General features: G+C 40.4%; 1 protein-coding gene across 1 annotated transcript in view; it reads left to right on the top strand.

Moving 5' to 3' along the window:
- LOC143330292 (contactin-associated protein-like 5) overlaps positions 1-23,182 on the top strand; it is an 80,764-nt gene extending 57,582 nt beyond the window's left edge. The window contains exons 14-24 of the mRNA XM_076746743.1: positions 539-695; positions 2,590-2,717; positions 4,197-4,367; positions 5,423-5,641; positions 8,750-8,989; positions 10,707-10,934; positions 13,357-13,490; positions 15,631-15,718; positions 15,924-16,124; positions 18,099-18,173; positions 19,944-23,182. Coding sequence (XP_076602858.1) covers positions 539-695; positions 2,590-2,717; positions 4,197-4,367; positions 5,423-5,641; positions 8,750-8,989; positions 10,707-10,934; positions 13,357-13,490; positions 15,631-15,718; positions 15,924-16,124; positions 18,099-18,173; positions 19,944-20,137 — 1,835 coding nt within the window. The 3' untranslated portion in view covers positions 20,138-23,182. The remainder of the gene's footprint in view (positions 1-538; positions 696-2,589; positions 2,718-4,196; positions 4,368-5,422; positions 5,642-8,749; positions 8,990-10,706; positions 10,935-13,356; positions 13,491-15,630; positions 15,719-15,923; positions 16,125-18,098; positions 18,174-19,943) is intronic.
- The last annotated feature ends 1,805 nt before the right edge of the window (positions 23,183-24,987 follow it).

A 24,987-nucleotide genomic window follows, 5' to 3' on the forward strand; every position in this document is an offset into this window, starting at 1 on the left:
TAAACATGTTTTTTATGCGTGCGTGTTTATATAGCTGCGTTTGTCTACATGAATATCTTCATGTATCGAGTATATCTTGCATATTGCTCTAAGTGCAATCAAATAGACAAAGTAAGTGTGTTGGAATTGTTTTTTCTTTTTCCCTGTGTTTGAGTACTTGATCTGTTGACTCATGACCAAAATGTTCTAAGTATCTAAACCTGTTTGTGAGGTTGTCTTACTTACCTTCATTCCACGTTTTATTTGTTTGATTTTATTCTCGTTATTATGTCTCGTCTTATGTAAACCTCTCTGCACAGCTGCCTCTGACAGAACAGGATTTCTGTAACGAGCTTATCTATAAATCTCTCATTTTTTCCATCTTTTTTTTTCAATGTGCTTCCATTTATACTTTTTTTTTAGATAAAGCCAGTGAAGCAAAACAATGTGCAATCCTCCAAATATAACCCGTGACCTCGACCTACTTGAGCTTGAGCTCTGGCTCTGGCAGGCATCAGGCCGTTGTAGCGGTCACTCATTGTCTGGTGTGTTGTTGCAGATGGCAGTCCGATGTCCTGGTGGCTGGACCGGGAAGGAGAGAGACGAAGCTACTGGGGAGGATTCCTGCCTGGAGTTCAACAGTGCTCCTGCAGCCTGGAGGAGAACTGCGTGGACATGAACTACTTCTGTAACTGCGATGCTGATACAGACGCATGGTAATGCAGACGCATTGTCATTTGGCATTTCTATCCCCAAAAGAGTGTTTTGTTTGTTTGTTTGTTTGTTTTTTTCATTTTTTGCTAAATATTTCTATTGAAAGAGATGTTGATATTTTGTCCACCCTCTTTTCTGTAATTGAGGATAGGTTAATAACAATAATAGCTCTCTGTGTAATGCAACTTCAACAGCACCACAAACTACATCCTTCACAGTGATCATTAAGTTGAATCAACACCTCTCTAAAACAAAAACTGAAAAATTAGAACCTTCATGAAGACAGGATTTAGAGCGGGACTGCTGTATTAGACTTCATTAGTTTTAGTTAGATGTACCTAAGTGGGGTGTATCTAACCCACACCCATAGTACCCCACACAGTAAAAATATGTAATATTGCACAAGATAGTTGCACAGATGTAATGGATATTACCAAATGTGAACATAAATAATAGAGTATTGCAAAAGAAAGGTTTGTGACGTGAAACAATGTCAACGCATGCTACATCAAATGATGCTGGAGTTAAAAAAAAGAAAAGTACTTTTTATTTGGTAACATGAACTTGGTCAGACTGTGTTACAAACACAAACCTTATTTACCCGAGCAGCTACCATTAAAGCAAGATATGAATGTGATATAATGATGGACATATCCATGTAAAACAGACTTACTTTTTTATTGACTTACCTGTTTGGACATAGTCCGTCCCCTAATGGCTAGGTTTTAACTGCTGGAGGGGTGGGCCCTGGACAGTAGGGGCAGGTGTTTTCAGAGGGGACACCGTCGTGGTTATACATCATGACTTCTCAGCCCCACAGGTAATTCCTGCAGGCATGGGATGCACAAAAGGTATTCTGCCATTGCACAGATTGTTTTGAGTGTTCACATTGTGTGGGTCACAAGTGATGCTGTTTTCAACTGAAATGATTCAACAGATTATATTTTCATCACCATCATCAGTATCTAGTTATGATTAAATGTCATGTTATTAATCACCACTGGAGCAATAAAGATTATTTCAATAATGTGTAATGGAAAATGGATGGCATATCCCATCAGTACATACTGCCGAAAGTGATGCTTCAGTCCATGTGTGCCATCTGCCAAGACATAGAGCCTACAGTGCTAGCCAGTAAAACTTCTTTAATTGTTGGCAATGTGCTTTTTTTGCCATGCATTTCTATCTTTCTGTATCATCATCGTAATTGATCATGAGTTTAATTAGGAATCAACCGGACCATTAGAGTCCAGAAATGATAATAACATCAATGATCGCTCGTAATTGCTCCGTGGTACATCCATAAACCACCATAGAATAGATAATCCATAGAAGAACTACAGAGACAGAACTTATAATAAATTAGTCAATTCATTGATAAGACAAAAATCTGTTCATAGAGAATGTTACTAAATCACTAGACCCACATAGAGAGCACCGAGAGCAGCTGAGAGTCCGGAATCAGTTTAGTGTTTTTCTCCTGCATCCATCTGCATCTATGTTCAATAATTTCATATAGCAGCGTTTCCTCTAAAATGATTAATTACAGCCCATACATAACATTACAGTCATGATGGTACAAATCATCTGAATGAAGAAACAAAGGCTGCATTATAGTTTGGTGTATTAGACGTTCTGAGTGTGTTTATTTCGGGTATGTTAATCCACTCCAAAGCTTCTCTCGATTCAGCTCAGTTTGCATATTATCCAGCGGCAGTTGTCTGCATTGTGATAGATTGCTCCCTTTTTAATGTGTTTACTCTGCGTTCTGTGCTAATGCAGAAGAATGGATGCCTTTATCTGGACCCCCATAAAGGCATTCAGCCCCAAGGGCTCTGTGTTACTATTTATTTATTTATTTTTATTTATTTATTTATTTATTTTTGTCTGCCATAGGGCTAATGACACAGGAGTCCTCTTCTATAAAGACCACCTACCAGTGAGCCAGATAGTGATTGGAGACACCAACAGAACGGGCTCACAGGCCGTCTACCACATCGGCCCGCTGCGTTGTTATGGAGACAGTAGGTGATCACCTTAGTGTTGAAGCTGTGCCAGATTTGGTTGCAGATGGAGTCCTTGATTCCCGGGCTTAGTGTTGATCAGACACAGACTATTCTCAGATGATGCCTTTATTCCTCATGTGTTTATCCAGGGATAGAGAGTTAAACTTCATCTGTTCTGTTTCAAGTCTGGCAACTGGCTGTATGGACTGTAACCTCTGCAAATCTGCTGGCCCTATCAGCAGGTCTGTTCTTACTCACTCATGTTGTGCAGCCAGGCAGAGGGGTCAAAATGGGGAGAGAACTTGGAGGGGGGGCAGAGCTGGACAGCAGCACTGGGACATGAAAGCAATTGTAGATATTTACTGCTTCATGTCCCTGACTGAGCTGTGGACACAGAGCAGGGAATTTTTCGCAGCTCATCTGCAGTCAAATGTGGTTGAACTACCCAAGCTTTTGTTTTAAAAATCCAAGTGGAGATACCAACATTTCTTAAAGACATCCAATGTGTCAGGCTGAAATATATTTAGAATTATGCACACAACATTTATAATATTTCCAGAAACAATAAACCTGTGATGTGACCCATTCGATCTGACTGCTTAACAATCTCGAGACAGTAAGACATTCTTGTCATAGTCTGGACTGTTATATAATGATGCTGTGAGCATGTGATGAAACAGAACTAATAAAAGCGGGTGCAAATAATTGTGCGGCAATTACTTTGCTGACAGTAGAAAATAGAAATAGACAGTAGAAATGGCTGAGGTAATTTGCATTTAATTTATAATAACCCTACAAAATTGAAGACTATTATTTTCATGAAATAATCTTCTGTTCCTGTAATAAAAACTTCCCAGGCAGTAATATTTATTTATAGTTTATATGATGAAGTGATTTACTTTTGATGGTATTTGTTTAACCCTGGTACCACATGGCAATGAGCACTCTTAACAGCTCAATGAAAAGCTCACACCTGGTGGAAAGACTGTGTCACCACCACAGAAACAACAGCACTGGTTGTTGGTTGAAGTTTTTAAAGTTCTTAAAACAAACTATTAAAACTGTAATGTATTTTGATGTTTTCCTGACAATGGACCTCTTGCTATTCTGCAAATAATGGCTGTACACTTTGAGTGGAGAAGGAAACAGATTGATGTTGTTATACCATTTGGAAAGCTCTTAGGGAGGAGGTTGAGACAGATGATCGTCATACAAATTGCGTGAATTTTGACACCAGATACCACAGTTTGCTTCCTGTTTCCCACCAGAAGTCAACATTGGAAACACTGGTGACGGATCAGATGTCATGTTTCATTATCCTCCTTTCTTGTATTTCATTGTTGCAAATGTGAGGAAAAGATGCAAGTGAGGGAAAGAAAGGCACAATTGAGACAAATGACACTCACCTTTTTTTGTCCACAGCCTCCTTCAGTCACCTCCACTTTCTTTTCATCTTTCCTTTTACTCTTCCCGTCTCTTGCTTTCCTTTACTTTCAGAGTCCATATGGAATGCGGCGTCTTTCTACCAGGAGTCCTCCTACCTCTATTTCCCCACCCTACAGGCTGAGCTCACCTCTGATATCTCCTTCTACTTCAAGACTAGTGCTCCTTCAGGAGTGTTTCTAGAGAACCAGGGCCTCAAGGACTTCATCAGAGTGGAGCTCAGCTGTGAGTCAACGCTCAGACCAGAATAAGAGAAGTGCAGCATGCACAAAGTACATGACAAGGACATGAATGCAGAATGCAAAAAAAAGAAACAGCCATACACATGAACATCCATAAAACCTGTATATATATATATATATTTTTTTTTTTTTTTCTTTTTTTCCTCTCTCTTCTCAGATGGAAGTGCTGGCTGCACTGTAGTTGACAGTTTAATTTCCCCAAGAAGCAGGCTGTCAGGGCTGCACAGCATGACGTAATCCTAATGACACAGTCAACAGCAATGGCATGCTGTCATAGGAGACATTAAAATCATTTCCTTACCAGTGTTGACACTGAAATCCTTATTGAATACACCAGATGGATAAAGAAGCAAGGGTTCATCAGATTACCTTAAATATTTAAAGTATGAATGAGGAAAAACAAGATAAAATGCTGCACATCCTGGATATCTCCACAAGAGATTGACCCGTTTAAATGAGCACCGATAAAGAAACACACTGCCGTAATGAGGAATTTAGCATTGCAAGAAATGAGCATGTATTTATCAGACAGCACAGACTCCACGTCCAGTCCTCAGAGAGCCAGTTCCAGAAGCAGTGGGTTAGTTTATTTATTATAGGTGTTGAAAAAGGTGTGAAACTGTTGATTACACTGTGTTGTGTTCGCAAATCTGAGGGAGGAGTTCTCCAGATAGTTGGAGCCATTATGTATTACGGCAGCATCAGAGACATTGTGAAATATTGACGAGCTGTCAGCTGAGCCCCTTCATAAATCTATTCAGGTCATCAAGTTTTCCCAGTAGCATTGTATCACATTGCATCAGAAAGGGAGGACAAAGAAGACATGAAACACCTAATATCACATTCAGTCTGACCTGGCTGTCGTGTGTGTGTGTGTGTGTGTGTGTGTGTGTGTGTGTGTGTGTATATGTATGTGTGTGCATGTGTGTATATGTATGTGTGTGTGTGTGTGTGTGTGTGTGTGTGTGTGTGTATGCATGCATGCATGCATGCATGCGTGTGTGTGTGTGTTTGTGTGTTTCCCCACTGACCTCCCAGCTCCCTCTGTGGTGACTTTCTCCTTTGATGTGGGAAACGGTCCGGTGGTCCTGTCCGTGAAGTCCCACCTTCCTCTGAATGACAGACAGTGGCACTACGTGAGGGCAGAGCGCAACGTGAAGGAGGCCTCCCTGCAGGTCGACCAGCTTCCCCTCCGCTTCCTGGAGGCGCCAACTGACGGACACCCTCGCTTGCGGCTCAGCAGCCAGCTGTTTGTAGGTAGGCTTGCCATCAGACTAAACATCTCCATCTAAGACGGCGAATTATTTAGACCTATATTAATTGATTTTTTTGTAAACACATTGTCATATTGTCACCTTATTAAGTGGTATGATTAAGAAGTTAGCAAGTTAGTTGTCTGTTTACACATCAATAGACACAGACTAACATTAGCAGTTATTGAAAATTGTGTTTCAGGTCGCCTGATGAATGCAAGTCCCATATTCACTCTCTTTTAGCTCTGTTTTTGGTCTCCACCATGTCCTGAGGGAAATATGTGGCTCTTTATCTGCTAAATGCTCCACTATGTTCACCAGCTAGTCGCTAATTTTGTCTGTTCTGCTTGATATGCAGTTTGTATGCAGTAGAGAGTAGAGAGCTTTTTTTTTAATATACTGAAAACCACTGCCTGCTGATGGAAATAGGGTTGAGGGCATTGAGAGTGAACCAAAACAGTAAATCTATGGGCAATTAAAACCAAAACAATAAGCTGACAATAAAACACTCCACAGAGCTGAGGGGGAGCTGAGCTGAGAGCTGGGTGACAGGTCTCTGTGGGTTTACAACCAGGAGCCACACATTGGACATCCCACACAGTTATTTTTTTTTCCTTTATTAATATAAAAATATTGATTAGTGCAGCTTTAAAGGGAAGCTTCAGAGAGTGTCTTAATACCACACATATGTGCTTTGATTTTGAAAGAGTTATCAGCTGCTGTAATCAGTCCTCCTCTCACAACTGGCCTTGAAGTGAGCAAGAAAAGGGAGGGCCTGTTTTGTGCCAGAACGCATTGTAAAGTACAGCTGAAGCTATCATGAGGCTTCAGCTGGCAGCGGTAGTCAAATCAAGGGTATCTTCTGACATTGCAGTTCTTTTAGTACAAATGTTTCGCTTTGTGTTTTTCTCTTGTGTATGCACAACCACCAGGACAAAGATACTCGATTTGGCTTACTCAGACTACAGAAGTCTCATATTAGCTTTGCTTGAACTTTAAAGTGCGTTTTTGCACAGAGCAAGGACTGTGGATTTTGTCCCGTATCTCTTACAAAGCAGTCGCGCTACAAAGGTTTCTCTTCAAAGCCAGCATGGAGGGGAGAAGTGATTACAATAGCACTTTAAAAACGCGCATTTGCCCTCTGAGTATTTTGCTAATATAGACTTGAAAAAATACAAACCTATCCTTTAAGCTACTGTGAAGAACTAATGTATTTTATTATTTTTTTCATTATTGCTGTGACTCAGGAGCATAGCTGCTCTCCTTCTCCTCTTTCCCCTCTGACATTTTAATGTCTCCTTAATAATACACCATCCCTCTGGAGGTGAAAGACACATCATTAAAAAAGTGTGTTTTTTTTTCATGTGTTCTCAATTTTAGGCCTCAGTTCATGCACTTAATGGATCATTTACTTTAAGGAATAATTTAAAATAATAATTTGTCAGAAATGACAAATGGAAGCAATAATCCTCTGTGGACCTCAGAAGAACTTGTCATTAGCTGAAGATTTAATTGTTTCATAAGAAGGTACAAAGGTGTCATTTAATGAAAGTTTAAATGTTTGAAAGTTTTAATGAATGAAACAAAGTTGATATGAATGTGTGAGTATGTTGGTTATATAAAGGGCTTTCCCTGACATTTCAAAACTAATGAGTAGATTGGAACTGTAGATAATATAAAGTAGTTTTAATTACATTTTATAAAATAAGGTGTCTTAATATAACAAAAAATAACAGAAATATTTCATTTGTCAAAGTGCACAGTGCACAAACAGAACCTGGTCAGTAAAAGCTCACACTATAGAACTAATGTATACAATAACATAGCATGTAGTCAATGAATCAAACACAATATCATCATGTCATTTACTCTAAATCTGTTTTATGCAAAACCTACCTTGACAAACCAGACAAAAATAGCATTGTGCTAGTTCCACCTCTGTTGTAGTGGACTACACTGAACTAAATGTTGAATTTCTCACCCACTCCAAATTGTCTTAATACTGTGCAAATGTTTGAACTATACAGTAGTTGTACAATATATTAAGCAACACAATATTAATTATTTATTTAACACATTTTTACCAGATTTTAGTAAACAGTGACAGATTGATCCTGTTGTCTAAGTAATAGAAGTTGAATTTTACTGTCTAATGTTTCTGTTTAACTACACGTAATTACACTAATAGGCTGCAACCCTAAGCAGTATTGAATCCCTTCATTCTGATAGTCAGCCTGGACACAGATAGACAAGGTTCCAGTTTTCAAAAAACGAGAATGAATGCAGGCAGAAAGAACACTTAGCTTATATGTAGACATTTTACATGTACACAAGGAACAAAGCAACTTGACGCTGTCAGCAGTTATTTTCTCAGATAAATTATAGCCATAAGGATGTGATATATTTCCATCCAAAGTCATCAGTCTCCCACCTCTATGAAGCCTAAATTAGCAGCTGTCAGCATGCCACAAACGTTTATTACGCCTCCGTGCCAGTGACAGCCAAGGCCGGAGGCATTTGTTTTCGGGTTCGTGAACACGATACCTCAGGAACGCTGTGAGCAAATTTCTTCAAATTTGGCAGAAACACTCATGTGGACTTAAGGATGAACTGGTTAATTTTTGGTGGTTAAAAGCCAAAGGTCATTGTGACCACAGAGAACACGTTTTTGACCATAACTCAAGAATTCTTACATGAAATATGACAACATTTCACACAATATATAATAAAATCCAAAAGGTCAAAGGGCCACTTAATATATTTAATTCAATTCCTCCAAAGTCTTATATATTATATGACTCCAGACAGACTTGGATGCAAATGCAACTTGACTGGTTGGCAAGGCATTAAGTCTAGACTTATAAATGTTTTCTGTGTTCATCTCACAGTGATGACTCTTGGAAACTTGTCTAGTCCATTACATTGCATATTTAGTGAGGTTTCACACGCTTAAGTGTCTACAGAGTTGCCCTAGATGCAGACTGGAATTAAGTAAATGTTTGTTGTAAATCCTCATCAGCCTTAAAGGGAATCATAATTATAAAGCCATCAAAGAAGCTTTCTAGCACATCCTGGGAGCATTAGATGTGACTTATGGCCGTCCTCGTCTCAGGAGGAACAGCGTCCCAGCAGAGAGGCTTCCTGGGCTGCATCAGGACTCTGAACATCAACGGCGTGAGCTTTGACCTGGAGGAGAGGGCCAAGATGACACCAGGGGTGAGCTCTGGTTGTCCAGGCTACTGCAGCGGCTCCAGCAGCCTCTGCCACAACAGAGGGAAGTGCATCGAGAAGAGCAACGGCTACGTGTGCGACTGCTCCCAGTCCGCCTATGGGGGAACCACCTGCAACCAAGGTGAGTGCTGATCAACAAAAAACCACTTAATGCAATTCTTTTAATAGATTAATGTTGAGTACGACAAACAAATAATCAATCAAGTCAAGGTTGTTCCATTACAGAGCATCAATAAAAATGCGAGTAATGCAAGAGGCAATTAATACTTGTCCTGACTCCAGACTCCAAGAACATTTAAAATGCATTAGACCAAATTATCTCCTGCAATATGTGAGCACAGAACAGAGCACAGACACCAACGCAGCCGAAACCCACAAACACCCAGCACAGATAGAAGAGCAGGAGGCTGAGCAAACAGCCATGAAGACATGGTGGAGAGTTAAAGAGATTAAAATTCTGGCTGCAGCTGTAGCTAACCACTCTGCACTATTTACACAGTTTCATCGTGCTCAGTGCGTTAAATATGAAAGTGGCACCCATGCCAGGATAGAGCTAATCTGACTGCTGTTCAAAAATATTTCTTGCTTATTGCAACTTGAATCTTTCCACACAGTGAGTTGTGTTATTGTGGTGAAGAGCCTATCAAATATGTCACCTGTAGCTTACAGACACTCCCTTTCATCCACGTCTCTATGGGGGATAAACTTCATGAAATTTCAGGAGTGAAATGCAGTTCTTACATAAATGATAGTATGATGGCAGGTTTTCAAAGCTGTGTGTGAAAGTTTTGACATAAAGGCAGTACTCCACATTAAATCAAAGGTATGATTAAACAATGAACATCGCCACTTTGCAAAGCAAACTGTCAGTTTTATTTTCAGTTATTTGTATGAATATATTAGTACTTTTGTGAAAGTGGGTGCTTTTGTGGCCGGGTGCTGAACAGCAGTAGCCTAGAGATTACCTACTTTAGTGGATGTGCTGCTAGCAGAAACTGTGATACTTCCGAGGCACTCTCATTGTAAATGTGTTATTGCAGCAGTGTGAAACCAGACAGTGATGTTATGGTGCTTTGGTATGTTGCCATGCTGCAGCTTCCATCCCTTCCATGCCCTGTAAATCTTAGCACCTGTTAAGGTAACAGCGGTCTGAATGGCATTGATCGACAACACTTCCTGGGGTGCTGTTGCATCCCCCTTTTTGAATGAAGTTTGCTAGTGTGATTCGATATGTTGTCAATTAGTAGTGTGTGTGCATGATTAGCTAGCTACTCGTTCATTTGTGGGTTACAGTAAGACAACAAGCGAGAAGGCTTTTGTTCCTCGAGTTTATCCTTAAGACAACACTTCTTCTGATGCTCAGAGCCATTTATGATGGTGCACCCGTTGCCTGGGAGGAGGGACTGCCTTAAAGTGAGAGACTGAAAGTGGTGAAAAACCAGAGAGTGCATGACATTTCATAACATGTTTTGCTACAGCATTGCTCTGCAAGCTGGACATTGTCTGACTATTTTTAAGTGGGTATACATTAAGCCCACATGCTAAGAGAGTTCTGCATAAACACATACTGCTTCACCTCTAAAGAAAGATAATACTTTTAGATTTTCATTGAAAACACTGACTTCCCTCTAGCTGTACCCTCTGGGCAAACCCCACTTTTAATAAGGGTGTGTTGATTTTTCCTGCTAACCCTTTTATTTTATGAGACATAATGAACGTTGCTGCCTCTGGAGGGTGTGAGCCGTCTTTTAGTCTTTTCATCTTGTTTCAAAAAGAGCTGTAACGGAGCTCCCTTTGCTGAAACCTTTTTTTTTTTATCCGTGTCCCTGTGTGTGCAGAGGTGTCGGTGTCCTTCGACATAGAGTCCTCAGTGACCTACACCTTCCAGGAGCCCTTCTCAGTCATGCAGAACAGAAGCTCGCAGGCCTCCAGTGTTTCCACAGAAAGCAGCAGCAGGGCCAGAGAGGACGTAGCCTTCAGCTTTGTCACCTCCCAGAGGCCGGCCATGCTGCTGACTGTCAGCACCTTCAGCCAGCAGTATATCGCTGTCATCCTGGCCAAGAACGGTACATACAGCTTTTACATTAATACACAAGTATCAAATATACATATATATATGTGTGTGTGTGTGTGTGTGTGTGTGTGTGTGTGTGTGTGTGTTTATATATACAGTTATAAGTAATTGCATACTTATTTGAATGTGATCACAGACATGGAGGAAACAGTAACTGTGAGCATTAGAATGCAGTCGGCTCAATACATTTAGCATCTGCATCGTTAGCAAACACATCTTCCACTTGCATACATCAAAACAATGCTGCTAAACAGTTCCATTATGAACTGTTGTTTTTATGTATTTATATTCTGTTATGTTCATGTGAAAACACCATATCTATGTCTGCATTATACAGTTGTTTGTCCACAGCCATTTGAAATCCTGTCAGATAAAATGCTGTATAGTTTACATCAGCACTGCAGCAACAATGTGGCTGGAAACATACTGTTTGATATATGAAGCCCTCAGTGTCTCCAGCTCTCAGTTGAAATGACAGTGATGTGATTGAACATGATGACTGTGAGGTCAAGTCCCGGGCCTGATTTTGTTTTCAACAAAATTCCAACAGAATTATCACAATTAGTGTATTCTCTGGTGGCTGCCATTTTCTGACACAACCAGGCCTCAAAGTGCTGTCACAGCTGTAATTTGGTGCAATGTCAAACAAAAAAAAGTTGCCTTTTATTTCTATTTCACCGCACTCAACCTGATTCATTACAAACAAACCAAGAGGTGTGAATGTTAAGTCATTGGGAGGTAACTCTACCCATTCATGCCATATGCATTGCTCGTATTCAACATCCCTTCAGGATAACATATAGGGGGGGTGCTGAGTGTTACTAGTCACAGCTTCACCTTCAAATTGTAACTTATGACGAACCCCTTTCCAGTATCTGGTTATCATAGAAGATCCCTGCACTCACGGGCTGACACAAATGCGTTACCATGGCGACCAAATGATCTTGCATGATTGCTGAGCGATTGCCTCCCTGACAGTGGGCTTGTCCACTGTACGTTCAAACCACCGATGAGATGCACCATTGTTGACTTGGAAATCGGACAGAGATTGTCCTGTGTAGGCAGAAGAAAATGGAATCCACTTTAATAAAAATGATTCAAATTTAATCCCATTGCGCTCCAGTTACCATAGTAGGTTATTTTTAAACTACAGCAAGAACCAATTGCGAGACGTACAAGTATGCCTGTCAAATAGTGTCTAATTTAATAGGGGTACTTAAACCTCAAGATCTAATTTTCAGGAAACCTTAAGTTTATTTGCATGTTGAAAGGTGTTGAGCAGAAGAGAAAATGAGGCTGACAGTACAGGCAGCTAATGTGTTCCATACTGGTGCCACAGCTGCCAGCATGAATATAATACCGCCCCCACAACTTTGTGCAAAGTGACTATAGGCTAATGAATAGATTTAACCTCTGCGGGTGTGCTCCTCCTCTGCATCTTTGAAAAGCCTGTTTCTTCATAGGGAGTCTTGATGTCCAATAAACTTAAGACAGCCCATATGCAAGATAAGAAGCCCATGGTTATCTAAAGGAAAACATTAACCATACCTTCGACAGTCCTTACTAAACAAACAATAAAAAGAATAAAAACAAAGCTGGAGAGTATTTCAGAAAAATGTCCTCACATTTGTAACACTTGTTACAGCTTATTTCTTACTGTCAACCAAGTGTCTGAGCTCTTTCAGCTTCTGACACAAGAAAGGCCTCAATGCTTTAAGCTGACGGCCTTTAAGCTGAATCCAAACTTGAGTATTATATTGAGTGACACCTATGTGCAGTTGTTAGTCACAGTCAGCATCCTAATACACTCTTTTGTGTTAAATCAGTACGCCCATGTTCCTCAGGTTTATGTAAACACTGAAGGGCAGAGGAGACACTTCATCCACAGTGACCTCCATCTATAGGAGCACTCTCAGGATTTGAAATGAATCACAACACAAAGCCCTTCACCTACAGACCGGGAATTGTAATATTGACCCAGCTCCACTTGACAATGCATATCTTTCTGACTCTGTGATCTGGCAGTGATTGTGTGTGTGGGAGGAACACTGAGCACATATTGACTGTGGGAGCAAAGAGCTATGAGATAGAGATCTCAAAAGGCAATTGAAGAAGTTTAGATGTAGTGCTCTATTTATAAACAAGCAGCCACATCATTTCAGTAAAGCAGTGTATTCTCTCCTCCTACTTGGCATTATCATGCAGTGTGCGCATTCTTGAAGCTAAAGTAGAATGTGTTTAATCTAAGATGCGGTGTTCATCTCAGTGGACTGGACTTGAGTCTTTGGCTCTTAAATTTGCATTGAGCAGTGAGCTCCATCGCAAATCAATTACCATAAAGTGCTCAGATGGGGATTTCTACAGAGGTCTGTTTAAAGGAGAGTGCTGCATGCCTTTCCATGCTTTCTGTCCAGGGAGTCTGCAGATCTGGTATCACCTTCAAACAGACAGGAGTCCAGATGTGTTCAGCCCCGCCCTCAATAACCTCGCAGATGGACGACTCCATCGAATCAGAATCCACAGAGTGGGAAAAAACCTCTATGTACAGGTGAGCAGTACCCTCAAATGTCAAAGAGGAACTTTTTTTTTTTTGGTTACTTCACAAGATACGTACAGAACTAACTAACAGCACTAACTACATGCACGGGTTGTATGTGTGTGCACTCAGTTGAAATGGTTGTGCCAGCTGAACATTATATTCAAGCTTCTCTGCTCCTGAACTCCTGAGGTGCATTTGTCACACATCCGTCATATCTGATTGAATTTCAAAAATATTGCAAGGGAAGAAAAAAATGTATTGCAAGGGAACACAAAAGTACTTCAGGAAAAGAATTCCCACTGCGATCCTGCTCCATGGAGCAGGGAAAGTCTTGCATGTGGAAATGCAGGATGCTGCCCCCGTCTCAAATTATGCTGATCTGCAACTGTTCTGCAGAAGTGAGTTCATTTAGCAGCATCTATGCTGGGTGTATTCTGTTGCCCCAGTAACCACACCCAGCAGTGATGGCGTGATGTGCTGGTCAAAAGACGCCTCGACCAAGCTAGCTTTGGTTGAAAAGTTAGTTTAGTTAGGTTAGATATCAATGTTACATGTGTTAATATTTCAACAGTATCTAACTGACTGTTTCAGTGTGAGGCAGGTCCACATTGCACTTTGAAATACTGGCAAAGTGAAGTGTGGACCTGCCTCACTATGGTGTTAAAAAAAAAAAAGATACAGTATCAAATCAAATCAAACTATTTATATAGCACTTTTCATACATAGTGCAACACAGTGCTTTACAAGAGTTAAAAACAATATAAATAAAAACAGAATAACACGAAAAACCCAACCCTCCCACCCCCCATATGTAATAACACACACCCTCAACCACATGCATACACACACACAGAAACACACACACACACACACACACACACACACACATTCTCACCACAGACAGTAGCAGGAGTAATGAGACATGCAAGGCACTGAGGATTGAGGAGAATGCCACCTTTGGGGCCGTCCACACTGAGAGGAGTCATCACGGGCTGTGAGCACAGGGGCCACCAGCACCCGGGCCCCACCGACCCTGACGTACCAGCGAGTCCCCACACCAAGGTAGGGAGCCCCCCCACCAGCCGGGCCGATGGGGCCCGAGGACAGCACCCCCAGAGCAGACCAGACACAACTCTTAGTGTGGAGGACCCCCCAGAGGAAACACTGGAATTAAAACAAAAAATAAATAAATAAGTAAAAAATAAAAAATAAATTAAACACTTAAAAGAAGAGAATTTCATAAGATAATAAATAAAGTAGATAAAATAGGGTAAAATAATGCAAAATATAGGACATCAGAATAAAAGACATCAACAGTATAGCCTAGATGTCTACATGTTTAGCCCGCTGAGCTAAACATGTAGACATCTTTTGACATAAAAATCACAATAAATGCTTCCTGTGTAGCCACACATCTCAAAACCATTTTAGAAAAAGTTCATTCATAGTTTGACAATATAATCTTAAATTAGGGTCTACTTACTAGCTTTTTGCTAAGCTTTCAGACTGATCTGACAGTCTTCATTACCAGATGGAATTAGCTCTACACTAAAAAACAGTATTTTGTGTTGCAGTCTCCCCCTTATATAGGACTGACTGTTATTGCATGTCTGAAGTGTCACGTTCACTGCATGTGCTGACAATTGAGCAAGACCCTTCTGCTGATGAGTGTTGAGTAAACACATAACACATATAGTATTAATCCATCTAATGCTGTACAATGTCACGTCTTATATGAGCAGGAAGTAGAATTCAATTTTCTACATGCTATCCAAACACAATAGAGAGATGATGTTAACATTTTTCACTGCAGTGAAATCTGTTCGTAGCTGGCTCATCAGCTGGTCTATAGATGTACCACTGTGGGCATTTGAGAAACGTCAGTGGACGTCCTTCAAATCCTGCAGTGTTTTATTGCAGATCATCAAGTTAAGTGATGCAACTGAGTCACCATGGTAGGCCAGAAGTGAAAGGTCAAAAATCACTTCAAAGCCAACTGTGGGCGGATATGGTTTTGTGTGAAGCTGTAGAGAACACAATTTCTCAATCTATAATGTATTGAAATGTGCTGCTGCTGGTGGTGTTGCTGTTACCTTGGTTTAGATTTCTTGTAATCGGCTTGTTATCTGATTTCTCTCCACTCAACCAGATCGACCAGGACATCCACACCAAGTACACACTGTCATCTGATGCAGAGCTGATCTTAATCAGATCCCTGACATTGGGCAAAGTCACCAGTAAGTCCTCCCATGATGTTCAGAAAATTGCTGAAAAACTCCCACATCACACCTCTTTTGTACTTTTATTCTAACCATTCAGCATTACCTGTCACCATTCTTTTGTCATGCTTGACTCGGTTACTCAGAAATGACTGTAATTCACAAAATCCATCATGTCACTATCAGTAACATGTACTTTCACCTATCAACTGCATCCCTTCAGGGAGGGAGAACTTCAGTGAGAAAGTGATGCAGGCAGCTTCTAAAGGCTTCAGTGGCTGCCTCTCCTCAGTCCAGTTCAACCATGTGGCACCACTGAAGGCGGCGCTGACAAATCGAGGAAGTTCATTGGTCACCATCCGTGGTCCCTTGGTCCAATCAAATTGTGGTGCACTGGCAGAATCCACCTCGCACACACTGCAAGGTAAAACCTCCACACACTCTTCTGTTGAACTCGCCCACACACACACCGCCACAGTAAATAATCATTTCCAGGTTGAGTTGCATGCTGAGAAACAGTCGCTGGGATACAGGATGTAACTGTAGACTAATCTTAGACGTGGTGTTTTTGATGCCATTCTACATAGTTTTTCATCAGGCCTGCAAACTCAAGTGAGATGAATAAGGTGGCTGTTCTGAAACTCCCTCTACAGACATGTCCTACAATTTTGAAAATCAGTGAATCTTTCCTGTGATTATTCAGCATTTTGAAAATGTGCTGCTTTTCTTCATATGTTAGTATATTAAATATCTCTAAACTGAATGAATGACTGGCAACACAGAGTATTAGAAGATGTCACCATGAACCCGGAATGGCTAGAGTGAAACTCAACTCACTGCGCCACTTAGTGTCACGTCATTTACAGATGCTTGTAGCACACATAGGACACACCATGCAGTCAGAAACCAAGACAGTCAGTGTGTCTGGGATTTTACACAGAAAACAAAAGGTGTGGGTGTTTTGATGAGCATCAAACACAAGTAATTTGCTTGGAGACAGCAGCTAGTGTCCAATGGAGGAGCTTGTTGGAGCCACTTGTTTGCAACAGGAGGATCCTGTTGCAGTTATGTAATTACTTTACAAAAGGTGTTCACATTTTGATCTAATCCTCTAAACTCAACCATCTTTTGAGCGGCTTACCATGCAGCCAGGGGCATTCTGGTGATCTGTCCCGGTTGAATGTGATCTTGTCTTGTGATACGAGAAAAGCAGAGTTATGCCTCAAGAGCAGCTGCTAACCCACTAACCTTCATTTATGGTGCAGGCCCCATGTATTCTGAAAATGAATAAATCAACTCAAAGCATGTAATCAGTCTAACTGGCGTCCTGTTAATCTGTGACTGTCTTTAAAACTGACTTGCAATTAGTGACTTTTGAATTTAGATAATTACAGTATGTTGCGGTGTGTTTTTCAGATGTCTGACAGAACAGATGGACTTCTGTTTTTACCAGTGGAGCTGACTCCACCAGCCTCTGCTGTGACACAAATGTCTTTCTTACACTTTCAATCTTTTTTCCCCAATAATCCCTGTATGAACAAAACTGTGCATTTATTTTTTCTGAACAGATGCACTTTAATGGAGCACACTGTTATGGTCAGGGTTTGTTTATTAAGTGCAGTAATTAACTAAAGTTAATGTCTCAACTCAAAGCATGAAGTCTTCATTAGAGTAGCTATACTTATATACTTGCTACAACGTATAGAAATACACATCATGAAACACCATAGAGACCGTGATTGAAAATGCCCTACAAAAATAATGTGAAACAATAGAAGATAAATTCATTTCAAGGACCAATTTGAGTTGGTTGATACAACTCTCATCCGGAGTAATAATGGAAATTTTGTTAATCGCTGTTTTGGCAGCTACATTAAACAGCTCATTGTGTGGAGCTAAAACATGATATGAAACCACCAGCCACTTGCTTCAAGGTTCATTCACTATCACTATCCATTCAGTCTGAAGCTTTGACACGGGTTAAATGGGTCAACACACATCATCGCCTCATCACCACGCTCCTTCTGACCTGGGTTTAATGCAGGTCAGATTCTGCCAACCCTCACTGAGTCACTGAGCATCTCTATTAGGGTTGGAAACTTAAGTCGATGATATTGAGATGAGATGATGTCGAGGACATTCAAAAGTCATTTAACCAACCAGAGAGATACATAGAAAGAACAAGACATGTTTAGTGAGAAGGGGAGAAACTGAGCTTATCATGGAATTCAGTTCTGTGTCATTCTTGAGCTCAGCAGTCAAGCGTAATGAACATAAACTTCACAGGTAAAGGTGACAGTTCTGAACAGAGAATGCAGAGGTCTTAGTGTTATGCATTGGTGTGCAGTATGATGGGGACATTAATGAATTTGTCTGCTTCTCGCGTCTGCTTCTCCAGATCAAACTGTAACAGCAAACAAAGATAAGGAGGAGCTTGGCAACGGCACCCAGAAGGATTTGGCTGTAATAGCAGGTCTGCTTTTCTCTCTTCTGTGCTGGTTTATTTTTCTTTGCTTAATTGAAAATGAGTCCCAGCTGTTTATTTGTCATTCTCTCCATTTGCCTCCATCTTAATTGTTATTTTCTGGTCTTGGAGTAACGCAGCCTGAGCTCAAGCTCATTTTCATTACTTCCACTTACACAATTTTGTTTGAGATTAAATTGAAGATGATGATGATAATGTTTAAGGATTTCTGTGTGCTTTCTAAATAGGTAACCTTTGTATTGCATTTTACTTCTCCTCCATTTAACACTTGAACTGTATTGTTGACAATAGAGATGCCCCAAGATGATCGGCAACATCAGTATGAGGAAAAAAATGAAATTATTTAATGGAGTAGTTTGATGATGTAGCAACACAGTGAAATATAGGACGGAGGGATAATAGTTTTTGAAGTGGAAAATAGGTGCCATGATATTGTCACAATGGCCCATTGTTCTAAAACCCCAATATTCTGAAAAATGTCCCGTTAGACCAAAAGAGCCTGTTATCCTGAAAAGTGATGCCCACTGATCTGAAAATGTTTTTGTTCCATCCATATTCTGCAAATACCTGCCCCTACTCTGCCGCTGATTGGCTCTGACCCTGAAATGTTTTTGTAACCCTAACCTTCACCAACCAAAACCATAACCAAGCAACGAAGGAGAAGCCAAGAACAAACTAGCCAATCAGCGGTAGAGTATGGCGGGTCTTCGCAGAACGTAGGTGGGAAAAAAATCAAGAGACAATGTGTATTTTCAGAGCAATGGGCCTTCAGAGAAATGGCTGTTTGTTTTCGGGATAACAGGCTGTCAGACAAATGGGCTTTTGGTCCAGTGGGACATTTTTCAGACTATTGGGGTTTTGGACTAATGGGCCGTCGGAACAGTGGGCAGTCTCTGGAAAATAAAGGTCTTCAAGCTAACGAATGGCCAGGTGTCTGCACAAAATTTTGTTTTGAGCCCAAAAGAGGCTGTATCTTTTGTCACTAAATCAATGTTGTGATGCTGTGACTAGATGGAGAATGGAACTGTGTTTAACGTAACATCATGTTTTAGATTAAAGCAAGAGCATTTTGATTAACATGCTTATTCACTTCCTTGCTGAGAGTTTGATTAGACAGTCAATAACATGATCAAGCCAGCAGATAGTTTGTTTAGCATAAAGACTAGAAACAGGGAGAACCACCTAGCCTGGCTCTGTCCAAAGGAAACAAAGGGAGGCTTATGTGCACGACTGTTTCATGTCCAAGTCCAGTTACTGGTCTCCCATATTTACCATAGAGACATGAGAGTTGTATCCCTTTTCTAATCTAACCCTCAACAAAAAAGGGATTTTTAATCATCACTTCAGCGTTTGCTGTAATCATCTATAAGAGAACGCATAAACACTAATGCCAGCAAAGTCAAAACAATCAAGGACACTGCAATTACATTGTGAGTATAAAAAAAATAAACCACGACTTTGTACTAACAAAACACCACTTGCCTCTCAACTGGGGAGTGTTATCCAAGTAACATTACCTGAGAGTGATTTAATGATCTCTGTGTCGACACTTTGTATCCAAGCACAGCTTTTTGTGTTTAACGATAAGAATTCTTGCACAACTAAACTTTGTGACAACCAAGTCAAAGCAGGTGGATGTTACCGTACCCAGTTTAGATCAGGATCACAGGTCAATAACAGAAACTTGATGGGGACAGTCCTGGTTGACAGCATTGTCGCCTGGTACCTACTAATGCATCTTCCCTGCTGTGTTCTCAGGTGTGGTCACAGCGGTGGTCTTCATCGCTGTGTGTGCTCTGGCTGTGATAAGCCGCCTCCTCTACCAGCAGCGACGGGCCCAGAGGAGCAGCAGCATCAAAGAGGAGAACAGACACAGCATGTACACAGACTACAGGACAGAGATGCACCTCCACAACTCAGTCAGGGACAACATGAAGGAGTACTACATCTGACTACAGGGTGCACTCTGAGGACCTAAGACACAAACTTACCTCTCTCTTATAAAGGACTAACAGGTGGACGTGCTGCTGCAGGATTTCATACAACAAAACATCTCTGTGCCCTGGAAGTCTCTCAGGAACACTGCAAAAGCCTGTAGCCTATAGTCCACTCTCGTAATGCTCCAGTACAAGCAAGTGGCTGAATCTTTACAGCTGTTAATGTATTTGATGTTGGTGAAACTGTCAGACTCTGCTGCTGTGGTTTCTGTCGTTGCAAATTGTGTAAAGCAAAAGATGAATGTTCTGCAGTGGTGGACATGAGTGCAGTGAGTGAAAGCTGCTGTCCATCCTGAATGCGCACAATTTACAACATTTTGTTTGAAACCTTCAAATAATGAATATTTCCACATTTCAGTGGGATTCACTAAATTGTACTTGCAAGTCAGGAAATGTAGGCCAGGCCTGTAAGATATGCGTGCATTCGCTGCTGTCTTTGTTTTGTCAGTGGTGGTGAATGTTGTAGATGAAGAAAAAGGGACTATACTGCCTATATTGTATGAGTGCCTAATTTGCATACAAGTTTTTATTTTAACATTTTAGAAGTTATTCATGTGATATCATTTGCACAAAAGCAGTCACATTTACATAGAGATGAGCTTATTGTCATTCAGTTCTGTAACCCACACCACATAGAGTAAAAGGATATTTGAATTTCCCAGTCATGCACAACATCTGCTCGTTCGACCATTAGTAGTGGGTGACTGTCAGTAATGTTTCTTTCACTGAGTTGTTTTCCACAGCACTGTTTGAAGTAGTGTGGAAACTGGAAAACCTAAAAAGTCCATCAAATCCAGGAAGTTGTAATCTATCATTAACTGGACATGTGCTAAATCCGTAACTCTCAACACCTTCAAACATTTCAGGTTTTCAAGTTTTGTCCCTAAGAAAGCATTGTACACCATTCAAGCCGCATATATTTCATTGTGGGCAATATTTAGCTCATGGCTTATGAAATCATGGATTTTCCCATATTTAATTGTGCAAATTCTATGTGTGTATTATTTTTCACTCACATAAAAATCCAAAAACGTGTGTTTATTGTATCATGAGAGTAGCAGAAGTTAGAAATTAAGGGAGAGGATTACAGGATTTAAAAAAAATACAAAGCAGTCATCTACACCAACATGTACAGCAAGGAGTCTCAACTGTGGTTGAAAATCCTGCCAATAATAGGGAAGCCAATAATAGTGTCTACAGGCTAAAAAACACTGCATATACAGACAGGTGCTGGTACAGAGTATACAAATCTGGCAAACCACAAAGCTCATGCGTCGTATCTTTGATGTTCTTTAGCATACAGGCAGCAGTTTGGTGTGTACAGGTAGTGTGAAACTGGTTTAACCAGCATGTGAGTGGAGTCAAGTTTGCAGTAGTATAAAACAATCACAGCAGCAAGTTTACTGGGGCTTGTACAGCGACAGTAAGATCTGGGGTTAAATGTGTCAGCCACAACCTACTTTACTACACTTTGTCACAGTACTTGAGTGAGTTTGCACCACTGTTTAAAGTTGTAATGCTTGTCATCTATATTGCTAGCTCGGTGATATGCAAAAGCCAAGCAGGAAGGCAAAGATAGGCCTTTTTGTCAGTGTCAGATTAAGACTATCAGGCTGCGATATTGCTTAGAAGTATTGCGTACCAGTGTAGACCTGGTGCCTACCAAACTCAAAAAGTACTGGTACAAAGGTCAAGTTTGTCCATTATTTTTGCAGCGCTATTCAGCAGTGCTTTGAGCTTTTTGCAACCAAAAAAAAAATGTTACCTTGTTTATTATTTGGATTACAGGGATAACTGGTGTCTCCTACTGTCCTCTGTTTCAATCAGAACACTTTTTATATATGTACATCTTACACTGATTGATCCGAAGAATAAATCCATAAACACAACAAGACAAAAAGTCTACAGCCAAACAAATGGTCCTGTGAGTCTGAATACAGCAAAGCATAGATGGAAAATAAAGATAACTTAGCTTAATTTTAGATCCATACTGGAGGTCTTCATGGGTCCAAAAATTTGTGCCAGAATCCCAAAAGACCCAGAAATATAATCCTGGAAATCGAACCAAACCCATCTTTTATTTTAAAGCTGGGATTTGAACCAATGGCGAACTGAGAAATGTCAGTTTTGAAATTAAAATTTTATACAGACCCCAAACCCACGGAAATGTAACAAGACCTGATCCAGACCTGATTCAGTGTATAAAATGTGAATCCAAACCGGTACGGGCCTTCAGGGTCAGGTCTACCTGTGAAGACCTCTGTGACTTACCACTAGCAGGGCAAAAAATATGAGTTTCACTGAAGGTGGTAGCAGAGGAAAAATGATACTACCTAAATTTCAAAATCAGCTTGTCAGGCCCAACTCCACATTATCAGATTCATTATCCATTGGTGTCAGCTGCTCTTATGCAGATTAGCTGTATTTGTCAGTTGTACTTTGAGCTTAACATGCTAAACAAAATGGATAAGCCCGACAAAAAAAAAAGGTGAATCTGAGGCTGAAAGGAATGTGGTAATTGTTTTTTTTCTTCTATGTGCTGGAAAAGTCATTCTAATTCATCCTCTTACAATCATAAATATCTGTACAAAATTTCAAGGATAGCAATTGAACAATTCTGAAGATATTTCACCCTGATTACATTTTTTGGACCAATGGACTGATGGATGAACAGATGGATGAAAGACTGAGAAACAATATCGCCCTTCCTGGAACCCCACCGCTACCATGGCTGAAGATTACATGACTGAAAGTGAGAGCGGCATGGTCAAAAGATAGGGTCTTGATCCAGTGGACCCCATCTGTGCATGTCCTTGTTATGTCTCAAGATGTGATCTCTAGTATCAGTGAATGAATACATACCTCTCAGAGTGTTTTGGTTATATTGCAATGGGTAATATCACGTGGTTACTTCTTCTTAATGATTTGTATAGCTGCAGTTTTATTAAGGATCTATTGCATAGATGTATAATTTAATAATAAAAGTAAATATATTGTTAATCCTCCATTGGAAATGGCTTGACTTTAAACAGGGTCTTGCGTTGTTATTTAGATTTTTAAAGGCTCTCTCATTTTGACCTTTGTGTCTTTTTTACATGTGGCAGCCAAGCAGTAATTTCAATCAAAGGTCCAGTATTGTTCATGGTGTTCAGAGGTGGAGGCCAATGAGGGATTACATATGTGAGTGGGGACCTGGAGAGGGAGTGCAGTGACAAATGTTGCATAAAAGTTTCTATATTGCAACAGTTACTACTTTTGAGGACTAGACTATTCAGAATGTCATATGTTGTCATTGATCCAAACACTTGGTATTTGAGAAGTTCGGATTTGTATCAAAAAAAATCACCTATATGTCAGAAACAAATGAGATTTTGATAAGGATGAATTCTCCCAAACAGCATCACATTGCAATAAGTGAAATGACTTTAAAGTTTGATGGATTGCTTGAGGTATGATTTGGTTGTAACAGCACAATATGGTCATGAGTTATGGCAGTTTATGTCAAATAATATGCCATATATGGTAATTTGGCAATTACATGAAAAAAAGTCTGGATTATTACAGGACAAAGGAATTATTTACAGTACATATATGTCCACAAATATATCCTGTGCTAATTTTGATGAATACTGCATTCATTTTGCAAGAAAAGTGGTGAAAAATAATTGAAGATGACATAAACATTAAGTGCTGTATACATGGTCACATGGTTGCACTATTCATTCACTACTTGACCCATGGCCTGACTTTTTGCCATATGGCAATGTAGCTTAAAGGAAAAGGTAGTTTTGAGCATATCAATAAAAACTTAAGTGGGTTGTTCATACCCACAAAGACCAATGAAATCAGTGGCAGATACATTATAAAACCAATCAGTACCCTCTAAGCACACATGAGGAACTGGCAAATGATCTAATGACCTTTTAAAAGCAGCTTTCATGAACGATTGTTTATACAAGCTGTACCTTCTGCTAACAGGATATTAGGAATGACAGAGGGACTTGGGAAGACCTTTGACATTCCAAACCAAGTACTATTTGTAGCTTATGTAAATGTATTTATTTTAAACTGCTTATCTATTCAAAGCTGGCTGCATAGTTATTTTCAAAGAAGTGTGCCAGTAGCTCACCTGGTAGAGTGTGTACTGTGTATCAAGGCTGAGTCCTTACTACAGCAGCATCAGTTGAAATCCAGCCTGGTGCAATTGCTTCATGTCATCCCTACTCTCTACCCTGCCCTTCCTGTCTCTTTCTACTATCAAACAGTTCTTAGGCAGTGACCTCATTTAGGAGCTTAGTGGCCTGAGGGTCGAAGCTCTTTCTGAGATTCTCAATGCTGGCCTGGTGTATCTGCTACCATCTTCCAAACCGCAGCAAGGAGAAAAGGCTATCTGGGTGGATGGGATCTTTTAGGATTCTCTTAGCCTTATTCTTGCAACATTTGTGTAAATATCCTTTAGGCAGGATAGAGCCCTGCTTATTGTATGTTCAGCCGAATGAACCACCCTTGCAGGTAAGATGCAGGCAGCAAAACAAGCATAAAAGTTGTGAGTTCACTTCCTACAGACGCATCAGCACTTGACAAGGAGGGGGCTTTACCTTATATGCTTCTGGTATTGCCTTCGTGGAACCGTAGTTCTGCTTTCTTCTTGTTCCCTTTTGCCTCCTTTAATTAAGCTTTATAACTAAGTTCAGGAACAAAGGCCACGGCCCAAACACATCCCATTTTCACACAAGTATTTAAGTTCAGATTCATGCATTTCCCCCTCGACTGTCTTTGCACGACACGTGACAAACAAGATGGTC

Source organism: Chaetodon auriga, chromosome 13 (assembly GCF_051107435.1).
Source record: "Chaetodon auriga isolate fChaAug3 chromosome 13, fChaAug3.hap1, whole genome shotgun sequence".
Taxonomy (NCBI): Eukaryota; Metazoa; Chordata; class Actinopteri; order Chaetodontiformes; family Chaetodontidae; genus Chaetodon; species Chaetodon auriga.